Source organism: Larus michahellis, chromosome 1, assembly GCF_964199755.1.
Source record: "Larus michahellis chromosome 1, bLarMic1.1, whole genome shotgun sequence".
NCBI lineage: Eukaryota > Metazoa > Chordata > Aves > Charadriiformes > Laridae > Larus > Larus michahellis.
Genome location: NC_133896.1, coordinates 78228639 through 78242148, shown reverse-complemented (window position 1 = coordinate 78242148; position 13510 = coordinate 78228639). Strand labels below are relative to the sequence as shown.

Here is a 13510-nt window from a genome sequence, read left to right as displayed (position 1 = left end):
TAAAATTACTGAACAGAAAGTTCGTTCTGTTTTACCTCAAACCAGGACGCTTTAGGAGGTTAAAAGTCTGTGAAAAGGAGAACTTCCCTTAGCTTGCCCAGTGGGCCTGGCAATCAGTCATGGTGAGAGTGTGATCAGTGCAGATACTGAGCTATAATTGTAGTACTACACTAATATGTGTTGTCAGAAAGTTCTGAAGGGAACTGTAATCACATTGTGCACCTTGGCATGTTAACGCAATCACTACAGCAGCTGGAAAGGAGTTATTCCATGGTTGTCTTCAGCAGGACATTAGAATTGCAGAAAGAAAGAGCAAATGTGGACATGTCTGGTGTCTCATTAATAGCACTTCATTTTGCATTGTAAAGGACTCTTCTCCCAACGTGTTCAGATGTCTGGCATTCTGGTTGTATCTCCATAGTGGTGTGTTGCTATTTGTTGGCAAATGTTTCACATCAGGTGTCGAATGCTTCTTCCCTGCCAGAGGCATAGTGAAAAGGTGAAAGTGCAGTAGATGGCTGGTCTTCTGCCAAAAAGCAAAGTGAGTTTAGCAAAATAGCAGAGTGGCTACCACAAGCAAGGGAAGAAATGATCTCTCCTGTATGGAAGTCTATATAGAGGGTTTCCATAGCTGAAGCCGTGCCACAGGGACAGAAGCCATCTGTCTGGTTTTCTGCTCTCCAGCTTTGGTTCTCCTTCTGCTCTTGGTCCTCTTCTGTCTTTATGTCCATCCCATGGAGCACCAGTGGGCCTGTCACTTTCCTGATTTCCTACACTTGAAGGTAGCCTTCCCTTCCCTCAAATAAGCAATGATCTGCTTCTAACTTTGTCTAAATAAACATAAACATGAGACTTCTGGAGTAATTTCTTAGCCACCCCTCTCTTCTAGACCAAATCTCTGTCAAGAATTGTGCTGGGTTTTTTTCAAACGGTAAAGAGATGCTGGTAAGGGCTTCTTTCTTCTACCTCTTTTGCTACTATCCTCATATTTGGAGTTGGTTAGTGAGGTGCAAATCTTCATGGGCTGATCTTTCTATCGATTGCGTGTGCTCCTTTCTGTCCTTTACTTGCCCTTTGTCTGTAAACCTTTTGCCCTGATCTTGCTCCTACCACCACCTTGTTTATCTGCAATGATCTATTGTTTTTGGCCTGACGATTCCAGAATTAACTGCCCTCTTTCAAAACACTTGAGCTACGGCTCTGATTTCTGAGCCTAATAGAGTATGAAAGTCCAAGGAACACATTCATAAATAATCTTTAAAGTCTGAATTCAGGTTCTGAATGAAAGCTACACTAAACAATTTCAGTTTTTGGTAGAAACTTCTTTGTAAACATTTACAGTCTCGTCCATGGAGTGTCATGAAGTCATTGATTGGAGTGTCATCAGTTATTGGCAATGTACAGCCCTGGCAGCTTAGAAATGCCATTTAAAACCTTAAATTAATGTTGTGTGGTGAGAGCTGCTTCTAACCTCCTGAACCATCAAGTTCTCAGCCTGAGCAACAGACTGCAGTTCTCAGCTAATGGGTGAAGCAGCTGAGCCAACAGAGTGGATTCCTGAGAGGGCTTGAGCACCAAACCTGCAGCAAATCAAGGACACAACAGATGAAATTTAAAGCAGGAGCAACAGGTTGACTGATTCCATGAACTGCAGACAGTTTAAACCTGCAGTGATTTCCACTGGGTCCTGCAGCAGAATGTGATCAGGAGACTTCTGTTTTTCATCCCCCCCACAGTTCTCTACTACTCCCAAGTTCACATTGACTTGCTGATGTACCATGAAAAGCAATGAGAAGTCACTTCAAGACTATTAATTGGAGAGGATGGATTTGCAGGAAGACATTAAAGTCCTGTAGCCCTTTCCTGCCACATGCACGTGTGTATGTTTTGTACCAGTCATTTCATAGGGATAGTAGCTGTTTGACTTTTTCCTGCTACACACACTCATGTTGCAGCCGCATCCAGCTCTGTTACAGGTAACAGATGTTGTGACATTTATCCGCACCCAGTGATGCAAAGGTCCCCAGCTCACTCTGTGTTGAGTTTTGGAAGCAGAGGTGCTTCCCAGCTTCCTTACAATAACAATGAAAATTTCCTTTGTGTTACCCAATGCATGTGCTTGTGAGCTTTAGACAATTGTGGGGATTTTTTTCCCCCAGATTACTAAGCTAATGCTTAGGTGCCAGGAGGCCTGGAAATAACCACCAATGCAGTATAGTTAATCTCCATCTCTTACCCTCTTTCTCTGCCTACACAACAACAATTTTTGTGCTTTGCATGATGTTAGCTCATGTGGACTTGGTACATTGGGAAACGCTTTACCTGCCTCCCATGGGAATGTCTGTGAGCATCTTGCATAAGGCCTACTCCTGGTCACAATTCTTCACGAAACTGGTGAATCTCCCTAGATGCAAAGCAGTTTCAAAAGCTTCAAGCAAACTAGGAAGGGGACTCAGAGGGGACAGAAGGGTTATAGGGGAAATAAAATAAAATAACCATGCGTACCATTATAAAAACATTAGACAGACTCATAGATAAGATGACATGAATGCAAAAAGATACTATTCTAGTTTTTCTTTCATGTTCTGTGAAGCAGCAAAAACAAAGGAGACAGTTGTACCTTAAACTATTGCCATGCTGGTAAAATCACCCCAGACAGAAGTGCAGATATTTTCCCAAAAAGTTAGGTGTGTAGTTCTTCATCATGCCAGATAAGCGCTCATCACAAGACAGAACTGAACCCTATTTTAGTGGAGGTAGTGTTCTCTGACCTTGAGCTTTCAGTTTGAGTAAAAGTTGTAATTTATGCAAGCACAATGGGGTGCGCTGGGTGTGGTGAACCTGCTAGATGGCAAGAACTTTTGTTCCTCTTGTTCCTCACTGCTGACAGGTGAGCACCAGCAGCTTTGGGATATCACTTTGAGTAATGATTAGGTCCTTTTTTTTTTCCCCCCCCATGCAGTGGTCCAAGTAAATTGAAGCAAAATACTCTGAGCGGGGTGGGGGGGGGTGCACTCTGATCCCCCTCCCAGTGAAGGTGATGTGAATTTCACCTCTGCCCTTGGCAAAGGCTAGATTTGCCAGGAAACTGTAATGGTACTGTTTAGTAGCTCACAGATTTAATGAATGCGCAACTCCTACTTCTTATTTCAGTGCACAGGGATCACGGATCAGATGGGAAGTTTTATAACATGCATATTGAGCAAGTACTAAAAGATGGCCAGCTTTTAGGCCCCCTGTAGTGCAACACTTGGCCATTGTTCTGAAGACCTGCCCTGTGACTTAGGGTGGGAAACCTTATTTCCTTAACCAGACATGGTACTCTTAAGAATGAGAAGCAAAGTTAATTTTATGTCTTATTAGCAGCTTTGTATTTCCTTCAGGTTCTTTCCCAGACAGACAGAGATTAGCAGAAGTTGAGCTTCCTATAGATAATAAACCTAGAAATCTGATTTTTGCGACATAGAACCCTGGCAAACAAGAGTAAACCTATGAGAACTCACACTAAAACCAAACCTGGCTACTGGGACTGGGCATTTTATGACAAATATGTATTGAAATGATACTATTGATTGTAGCTGTCTCCAGGACTTCCTTGTCTGCCCTAGGGTGAGGAAATATGGGGCTGGATACTCTGAGACATTGTAGATGACTGCAGAAATAAGTGCAATGGAGCATTCTTTCAAATAATATTTTTTTATCTTCCTACAGAAAAATTTCATTGGTTTGTGCTGTTGGGAGATCAATGGGTAGCCCTAATTTCACGTGCTGAGTCTTTAAAAAGATAATTCTGCCATCCAGTGGCTTTTGAATAGATTTATAAGTATAGGTGACATGAACAAGTCTAGGTAAGAACATTTAGTTTCACTTTGTTTCAGCACCGAGCCAGTGAGAGCATTACTGCAGAAGTTACCTGAGAATTTGCTTGAGAAATTCTTTACTTTCAGAGTGGGCGAAGGAGCCAGTGCCATTTATTTTAACGGTGAAACCTTTCTTTTGTTTATCTCTTTGCAGTTATGTGGCTGCGGTCTGCTGGGTGTGGGCATCTGGCTGTCGGTGTCGCAAGGAAACTTCGCCACATTTTCTCCTAGCTTTCCATCGCTTTCAGCTGCCAACCTAGTCATTGCCATTGGCACGGTCATCATGGTGACAGGCTTTCTGGGCTGTCTAGGTGCTATCAAGGAAAACAAGTGCCTCCTGTTGAGTGTAAGATATCAATACTTCTTTCCACTAAGACCAGTGACTGTTTTTTTGCTATTATTTTATTTAAATGACCAGTGCAAAATAGCCTTGTACCATTGCCCTTGGCTTTCAATCTTCTGTATGCTTGCAGTATGACATCCCATAGCTTTGGTCACAGTGAGATCATTGGTGTATTAGCAAATGTATCCTTGTTACTGTGTGCCCTAATGTATTAGATAGCAAAAGAAATTACTCTTAGTTACCTCTGAATGGTTAAACGTAAACTGTAGTGTCAACCTGGATAGCCCTTCTGGAAATGTCTGTTAGAAGGACTGACTAAAAATCTTAAGCACAGCTGCTTTTGGATGCCACTCAAAGCCTCTCATGACTATTTTCTACTTTGCCCTTATCTAAGGCCTTCGTCAGAGGTTGGTGGAAACCATCTGACCCAAAGTTAAAAGTCCAGGGTTTCTGCCAGGCCTTACCAATAAAGAAAAACAATAATCTGATCCTTGGCAGTCTTTGTCCAGTACTGAAGCACAGAGGTTGGAAACCCCGCTCAGAAAACATAGTGTGGGTCACTCATCTTGCATAAACCCAGGAGGCTTCATCATGCTTCTCTTCACAGAATCATAGAATGGTTAGAGTTGGAAGGGACCTTAAAGATCATGTAGTTCCAATCCCTTTGGGATGGTTAGCTTCCAGCTACTGGAGCTCACACTTGCGATGCCCCTACAGAGAGAGATTTTAGCTAGAGAGTTGGGAATAGAAGTGCTGAGTAATATAACGACTACTCCATCAGGCAGTTAGATGTGGTTAAAGCCCACCTGCTAGGGACTCCCGAGGCACATCACGTTGAACTTTGTGATAATGGGTTCAGCACCTGTTCTGTAGTCTAGTCTGTATGAAGGAAAGAGGCTACCAGGGCTTCATGCTGTGACAGCAGTCAAAAAAAGGCAAGATAAAAGCACTGTTGAAACCTGCAAACTGGTAGTAGGGCAAACCCTAAGATTTAGAGAATGCTGGACAATGAGCTTTCTCACTGATGGTGAGGCCTACGGGGGCTTTAGTGGCAATATAGTATCAGTATGCCTGAATAGTTTGAAATCAAATTTGCATGTTTTTGGCAGTCGAAGAAAGGTTTAGAAGACAAGACCTATGATCTTCAGAGTTTGTAGCAGCCCCAGGTTTGCTCCAGGTTGGCAAGTGTGTATACACTGTCTGTTTTTTCTTTGTTCTAGTTTTTCATCGTTTTGCTGATAATTCTCCTGGCAGAGCTGATATTACTCATATTGTTCTTTGTTTATATGGACAAGGTAAGCAAATATGACATATATATTAATTATCTGCACTAGCATGTAAAAAAGATTCAGTTTGCTTTTGTTTGATGGAGGTATGTGGGTTCTCCTTGCTGTTCACTTTGGTGAAGGTTTGACCTTGAGATCTTGGCTGTTTTCTCTAAGTTGCTTCTGCAGGGAAGGAGGAAGCGATGAGGAGGGCAAAGAGGAGAGAGGAACCCACTGAGCTTTACAATTTCCTCCCTGAAATAAAACCATGGTCAAAGACCTCCCTTTTAGTCTTCTCCTAAAAGCTGAGGTAGCCTTCAACATAGCTGTTTGATGTCTCTGCAAGAAGCTTATCATCTTGTAGGCCACAGGTTACAGGCAGAAGAGGCTGCTGAGAGGTATTGCCAACAGCTATCTCTGGCAAAGTTAAAATAAGCTCAGCAGATTTCTGCTGATCACTCTTCAGTTAGTTAGTTTGGATCAGATAGTGACTGTATGATGGACTCTTAGTAGAAGGGAAGCTGTTTGGTCTCCTATCTCATGAAAATTAATCCAGCATTTTGCAGTCTGAGGGAGAGACTAGGCCTTGGCAGGCGCTGAAAGGTCCCACTGACTTGGGAGAGTCTTGAAGCTATGATGGAGCTTTTCTACCCATGTTAAGTCTGTGGTGAGAGAAAGTAAGAGAGATACATTCTACACGCAAGTCTATACCATTTGGTCCTTTCCTCTGAACAGCAGTGTGTTGACTTTCTGTACCTTTTTACGTGATGCAGGTCAGTGAGAGTGCAAAGAATGATTTGAAGGAAGGTATGAAGCTATACAATTCAGAAAATAATGTTGGACTGAAAAATGCATGGAATATCATTCAAGCAGAGGTAACATATTTTCTCAGTAGAAGAAAAATAACAATTTGGCCATAAAGGCTGCTGCAGTCTATTAACTGTTGCATCCATGCCAAGTCTAAAAGATGACTAATGCAGGCTTTGGTTTCTGATTTTGCGCACTTGAACATCCAGGGAGTACTCTGAAACCTGGGATCAAAGATGAAAGATGCTTACCTCTCTCTGAGATTCTCTGTGCCTATCACAGGCACAGAGATGATCTGAAACAGAGGAGAAGCAGCAAAACCTGCATAGGTAGAACTGCAGCTTTGGCAGCTCGGCTTTTGCCGTTCAACAGTTGTGGGCAGATCACAGCATGTTTTGGTGTTTGCGCTCATGTCTCTGTGACAAGAAGACTAACATAATTGGGCATGGGACCATTTATTTTCTTTGTGTTTTTTTTTTAATGTTGCGAAGTATTTGCTTTTAGTGATCACTGAGCACAAACCACTTTAAAAATACGAAAGTGCTGTGGCAGCCCTTTTGAAAATACATAGTGGTTTAGTGGAAGTTTGTGGTGGTGTATGATTCACAAATTATGCTCGTTAATTTATTAATTCTTTACTTTTGCCATAGATGAAATGCTGTGGTGTGAATGACTTTACGGATTGGTACCCAGTGCTGGGAGAAAACACTGTCCCAGACCGATGTTGTACAGAAAACTCCCAAGACTGTGGACGGAACTCCACCGAATTAGTGTGGAAAACGGTAAGGCTTGCTTTGCCCAGGTCAAGGCTTAGGGAGGGGTGGGAAGAAGAAAATAGAGAGAATGCACATGAAAGAAAATGTGACCTTGGGATTTCAATTCTCATTTTTCATCATTTCAGGGCTGTTATGAGAGAGTTATGACCTGGTTTGATGAGAATAAGCATGTTCTTGGTTCAATTGGGATGTGCATCCTCATAATGCAGGTAATACTGGTATGATGTTTGTTAACATGGCTTTATTTGCTGTCAGCATTCTTGATTCTGCTGTGTGAAAAGTGGTGCGCAACTGCTTTCAGTTTGATCATGATTTCAAAAATCAGATTTGTTTTACGAGTTCCTTTAAGGAAACAGGTCAGTAGTTAGTCCCACAAAAAGACATACTACAGTGGGGTTTTGCTTACCTGCATTTTGACTTCAGAGCACCACTTTGGAGTTCCCATGTTTAGCCAAATGTTACGCTGTCCCTTAGGGAACTGTTTTTTTAAATTTTGGAAGCAAGTCCTAGAAATTGCCAAAATGAGTCGAATCACGGGCACTACACTGAGTAGGTTAACATGTTTTAAAAAAGAAGTGCAGAAATACATCATAATCGGTTAAGGTTTTGGGGGTGCTGTATCACTGCTGTACTGTTAGGGGAGAATGTCTGAAATCTGATGTTTTCAGTCACAGTTACCTGGTTAAACAAGTAAAAAGGGAGAGTGACTCGTATGTATTGATTCTGAAAAATGGTTGCACATACGACAAAGAGCCTGGAGAGCTTTTTGCCTCCATCTGTGCTCTGACAGATATATCTCCAGACATCATTGTGGGCCTGAACAACACACATTCAAGTTTACTGATCAGTGTTGAAGCTTGAAAAATATGGCTAGTGTGGAATGACTTTTAAAACTACCGCTGGACCGTGAACACAGGTCAGCAGTGCAGTTTAGGCAGCCTCCCTATACTCAAGTCTTATTGTTTGTTTTCCTTCAGATTCTTGGCATGGCCTTCTCCATGACACTCTTCCAGCAGATTCACAGGACTGGCAAAAAATATGATGCCTAAAGCCTCTGAAACATTATCACATCAACCCTTCTGTCTCGTCATAAAAATGAACGAAAGGAATGACCACAAAGAGTATCAAGCTTAGCCCTGCTGAGGGAATCCGTCCCATTGACCCATCTGCTTTGTTGTTATTTGTCCAGTTATTACCATAATTTGTTATTTGACTCATTTTTTTGTCTGTTTCACACTTGCCATTTATTTGCCAAAGACGGGGGAAACCCCACAAACAAATGGATTTTCTACACGAAATCATAGATCTGCTCTAAGAATGTTTCTTAACTTAAGAAAATGTTTTGCTCTACTAATCTGTGCTATATGTGCAAAAATTATGTACGTTCAACTTCAAGGGAGAATTCTTCAAAGTCTTCCATTAAGTTTTCAACCCTCATGTCCAATTTACTGTAAGACTCGGAAAAGTCACTCTGAGAGTCCTAGGAATTAGAGCTGCTTTGCAGCTTCTTGTACCTTATGGTGTATACTTTTTTATTATGTTAATGATGATGATTATTATTATTATGGATATAGCTTAGAATTTAGTTGCCTGACTTATAACTTCTTACTGTTTTGGGTTTTTCACATTTATTGTACATTAATTTGGGAACCACTGTGTGATCTCCAGAGGACGTGTTTTTCAAAGTTGACAGTTTGTGCAGGCAGGTAAAGACGTAACTTTTCTCAAGTCCGTGGGGAGGCATCGTCTACCTGTATCAGGGCCTTGATGCCCTTACTGTAACAAAGGTGGTACCTTTTAAATCAGAGGCTCTTTCCTCAGATAGAATGCCATGCCTTCCCATTGGACCAGATGGTGAGCTTCCTGCTCCTGTGAGGCAAAGTTCCAATGTCTTTACTCACCCAAAGCAGTGTCTGGGTGCTTTGATGTCATGCTACTTTGAAAGCTAAAAGTAATGACTAAGTAAGTTAGTGCTCCCTGTCATGAAGGAGAGAGATTGCAGTCTGCCTACTGGCCAGTGGGCAGCAGACTGCACAGATTGTGTTCTCCGTTTCAAAAAGTTTGCCCAGGGCGTGGCATGCTGCTGGACGTGAGGGAAGGAGATGGCAATTTGATGGCAATATTGTCATGCCATATGACATGTCATGTCATTGAAGGGGTTTCCTCAGGCAGATGAGAGCTCTCTCCCTGAGCTGGAAAAGCTGGTTTGATTGAAGGTGACCACATGACGCAGGAAAGGGGCAATTTCCAAAACAGCATTCAGAGACAGTATGTGTTGTCACATCTTCAGTAAAAAATTGGTTCTTGCTTGTAGCATGCCAGGTGGTATAGTTCAGATTTCACTGCAATGTAATTTTTACCAACATTCCCGTTAGAAAACTTGAACATGTATTCCTTTACTTTGAGTGCTGCTTCATTGCAAGCAGCCCCCCTTTACCCTTTGTTTCAGGTTTTTGCTGTTTTGTGAAGGGAGAAGGAAAGGCTCAGACATTGGAGGATGTTCTGATTTAACTCCAGTCAGGGCTCAACTCAGCTCTGAAAGAAACACTGCTTTTTGTAGTAGCAGCAGTCAGAAGTGACCTTTAGAGGTTACTTCATCCAGTGTCACTCTTAAAGGAGTACTGTCATAGAATCATTGAATCATAGAATGGTTTGGGTTGGAAGATCATCTAGTTCTAACCCACCTGCCATGGCCAGGGACACCTCCCACTAGACCAGGCTGCTCAAAGTCACAGCCAACCTGGCCTGTCATCTATGTGTGCTGGTATGCGTGCAGTAGTCCTTGGACCAGTCCGGCCCAAACCACAACACTATGTGAGATGGGGTTTGCTGTGACATTATAGAACTGAATTTCAGAAAATGCTGAGGATGGAGATTTTGTGCCTTTAAGAGCCATGCCATGTCAAACTACTCCTCTGGTAAAAAGTTTCTCTTAATGTCCAGTCTGAATATTTATACTTTAAACTCTTATTATTTTCGTTGTATCATTCAGTCTATCTTTTCCTTGCGGGCTGAAATAGCTGTTGAGCCATTTTCATATCTGGGAGATTTTAGTCCCCTGTGTATCTTCCTAGTAGGTCCTGCATGCATCTGGCAGCAATAGTGTTTTGTGTGGCCTGTGTGTCACTTTTTTGAGTTCCTATGAAATCAGTGTGTCAGGAAGGAGTGTGAATGTGTGGGATACAGAGATGAATTTGGGTGTTGTAGTGAAGAAGGAGGTTACTACTCTTGGAGCATGGCCCTTGCTCATATGAGCGCAATGCCCAAAGTTTCACAGGGCCCTTCTTTCCCACTGAAGCAGACAATGCAATGTGGGTTCATCTATTTCACTTGGATTGCCTTTGAAAGAGTCAGGGAAGAAGCAGAGGGAAAGCACAGAAACTGAATCCAGCTCTACTTCCATTTCTAACAAAAATTGGGACCAGGAGCATCTGAGCCCTGTTGGAGATGGATGTTCCATGTTGAAGAAGGGGCTCTGATGCCCAGTGTACTTGCTGCTACATGTAAGACTGTATCCAAAGTTGCTAAGATGCGTTCCTATTTCTGCAAGAAAAGACGATTTTCATGTGATGGCTCCACTGCATTCCTCCTTTGGGAAGAGGTGCTTAGCTTTCTCTAGTTTTCTCTGGCGTTCAAAAAGAGCCGGGTGCAGGACTAAACAGGAGCATCATTTCTGTCCTTTGGGTCACACAGTGGTACCTGCCACATCTTAAATTTTAATCTGCAGTCAGTTTTTGTACAAAAAATGGTAAAATATATTAGTGAAAGTAATAAGGAAATAAAAAATGTTTTATTATAAGTAACTCAGAGATGAAATGTATAGTTGCAAACTCAGCTACTTTTGCCTCCCATCCAAACTTATTTTTCTAGAATGCTTCATTCCATTTCATGATCTAGCAGCATAGATCCTGAAATCTTTTTTTAATGACTACTTTTGGCATTTTAAGCACAGTATTGAGATAGTTACACGAGCTTTATGTATTCATCTCTATGAAGCCACCTGCAGGAAAGGAGTCAAAAGCAGGGCTGATTTGTGTCTCTTAGCTGACTCTCTGATGTGGGAGAAGAAGACAGACATCCTGAAAGGAGCAGAAAAGTAATGCCATTTTCCAAGCAACAAAAAACAGCCCTGGAAAATGTGAGGCTGCATCAGTCAGTTTGTCAGAGATGGCACTTACTGTCCTGTAAACTGGTCAAAGGGAGCTTTGGCTCATGTATGTATGCACTTTCTTTGCTTATGCTGGTGGGTGGCTGTCTGTGTGTTTTCCCCAAATGTCACTCTGATTATTTAACTATAAGTTTTTAGCATGTTTTTAAATAAAAACTGATACTGAGTAAAAGTATCTTTAATATACACAAATACTGATTTGTATAAATGCATACCCCTCTGTATCTCTAATTCATGAAAGCACAGTTCAAGTGTGTGAAAGTGCTGTTTCTCTGAGTGTTCCTTCAGACCGTAGCGTAGCTTTGTCTCACTGTGCTTCATGCTTGAAAGCTGCAGGAGAACTTAAGCAGAGACATAATAGGAGAGCTGCTTAAAGAACATCTACGTGAAAGCTGTCGAAGTGATAGCAGTGAATTCTGTTCCCTCCTGGTAGTACCTAGGCTGTTAAGTTATAGGAAGCCCAGGTGGAGGGCACTCAAGAGAACTGCCCATTGCTAAGTAGCATGTGAGATGATAAAAACAATGGCATAAACTTCTCCAAGATGACAGAAGATGCCTTGTATATTTCATGCATTGTGTTCCTTGGACTGTGGTCATGTTAGGCCAACTCTCATATCCTGTGTCCACTCCCCATTTGTACGCATGAAAAACATGCTCACAAACAGGAAGGGTGCAAGCTGAGAGCAGCTGAACTGATCCTCATGGTCTTTCTTGGGCAATGTATTGGCCAGGCATAGAAAAGGCAAGGAGGAGAAGGGTGTTTTCCCAGCAGATAGTTCTTGGGAGCAGCATGGAATAGAGCACATATAATTCTGAGGTAACTTCTTTCCATAGAGTTGAGCAGCTTCATGCTGTAGCTGCCATGGGGAAACCTGAAGATGTTTGCCTATGGGCTAGCCATCTGTTGTGCCGTAGATAGTAGACACTAAGAAACAACATGCCATTCCCACCGGGTGATATTTGCACCAGTGTTTCTTCTATGCAATACCTACTTTCGCCTTTATATAAAAGATTTTTACTAGGATGATATAAAAATAAAGGATTTTTTAAAAGGTGCCTCTTTGAGTTCATTTATCTCCTAACCCCAACTACCACAAAAACCAAAAGGGGACAAAAAAAAATTCAAAAAGGTGACTCACAGAGATCTATTCCAACTCCACTACAGTTGAAGTTCAGACGTCTCGAAGCTGCGCATCTCTGAAAAGATCCACTCCCTGCCCTGTCCTCTCTCATCCCCTTTCAAAACAATACTCTAATAAAACAGAAATAGGTGTGAAAGGTCCCCAAAGAACAGCAAATTAGTTTTGAGAGCTGATAATATAGGAAAGAGTTTGCAAGTGTCCCAGAGAATACAGAATAGTCAAAGAGAGGACAAAGTAGTAAAGAACTTGAAAGACATCCAGAGGACACTGAGAAGCCTCAGAGAAACCATAAAAATCAATTAAACACTGAAAGAAAGATCACAGAATAGCCCTCCAAATGCCAGGAAAGTAGACAGACATTCTAAAAGAGCACTAGGAGAGTATGCCTGCAGCTGCTAAGAAAGGAGACAGGCTAAAAGAACAACAAATAATAGCCTGGGAGAAGGGAAGAAACAAGCAGGGAGGCTGAAAAAGTCACAGCAGAAAGAAGAGTAGGTGCTGAGATGCCACAAACCTTGAAGAGAGACTAAAACAGCCCCAGAAAGCCCAGTTTAACATCATAAAAGTGGGGGGTATGGGAGGGGGGGACGCAGCAGAAGACTGAAAGCACTCCAAATTCACCTCAGTGAGAGGAAGGAAGAGACCAAAAGCCTGAAATGCAGTGATGGCAGCTTTGGAGAAGTTAGGCAAAAAGTAGAGAGGTTGAGAGAGACCCAGAGAGCAGAGAAGCTTCACAGAGCCTGAGAGACTAGAAGAGAGCCTGAAAGAACCTCAGAGATGACAGAGCAGTCTCAGAGAAGGTAAGAAAATAGCATAAGGCCTGCAAATGTGAAGGATAACAAAGACTAGCCTCAGAAAGGTGGAAAAAGTAGTTAAGAAAGAGACCCAGAGATGATACAGTAGCCTCGAAGAAGTGACAAAATATAGCAGAAAGACTGAAAGAATGCTGAGGGAGCAGACAGTAGCTTCACAGAGACCAAGAGAGAAGCAGAGATATTAAAAGAGTCCAAGGAGAACACACGGTACCACTGGAAGACCACAAAAGTAGGAGACAGACTAGAAGAACCCAACTGCATGCAGAGTATGCCTAGGGCACTGAAGAAACAGGCAGATAGCCTCAAACAGCCTCTGAAAGCATACAGAGTAGCT

The 13510-nt window shown here is 42.2% G+C and overlaps 1 protein-coding gene across 4 annotated transcripts in view; it reads left to right on the top strand.

Moving 5' to 3' along the window:
• The window catches only part of TSPAN9 (tetraspanin 9), a 200750-nt gene extending 188475 nt beyond the window's left edge, over positions 1 to 12275 (top strand). For all 4 annotated transcript variants that reach the window (XM_074588246.1, XM_074588257.1, XM_074588268.1 and 1 more), the window contains 6 exons: positions 4015 to 4206; positions 5424 to 5498; positions 6242 to 6343; positions 6926 to 7057; positions 7177 to 7260; positions 8029 to 12275. In XM_074588246.1, coding sequence (XP_074444347.1) covers positions 4015 to 4206; positions 5424 to 5498; positions 6242 to 6343; positions 6926 to 7057; positions 7177 to 7260; positions 8029 to 8100 — 657 coding nt within the window. In that variant the 3' untranslated portion in view covers positions 8101 to 12275. The remainder of the gene's footprint in view (positions 1 to 4014; positions 4207 to 5423; positions 5499 to 6241; positions 6344 to 6925; positions 7058 to 7176; positions 7261 to 8028) is intronic.
• The last annotated feature ends 1235 nt before the right edge of the window (positions 12276 to 13510 follow it).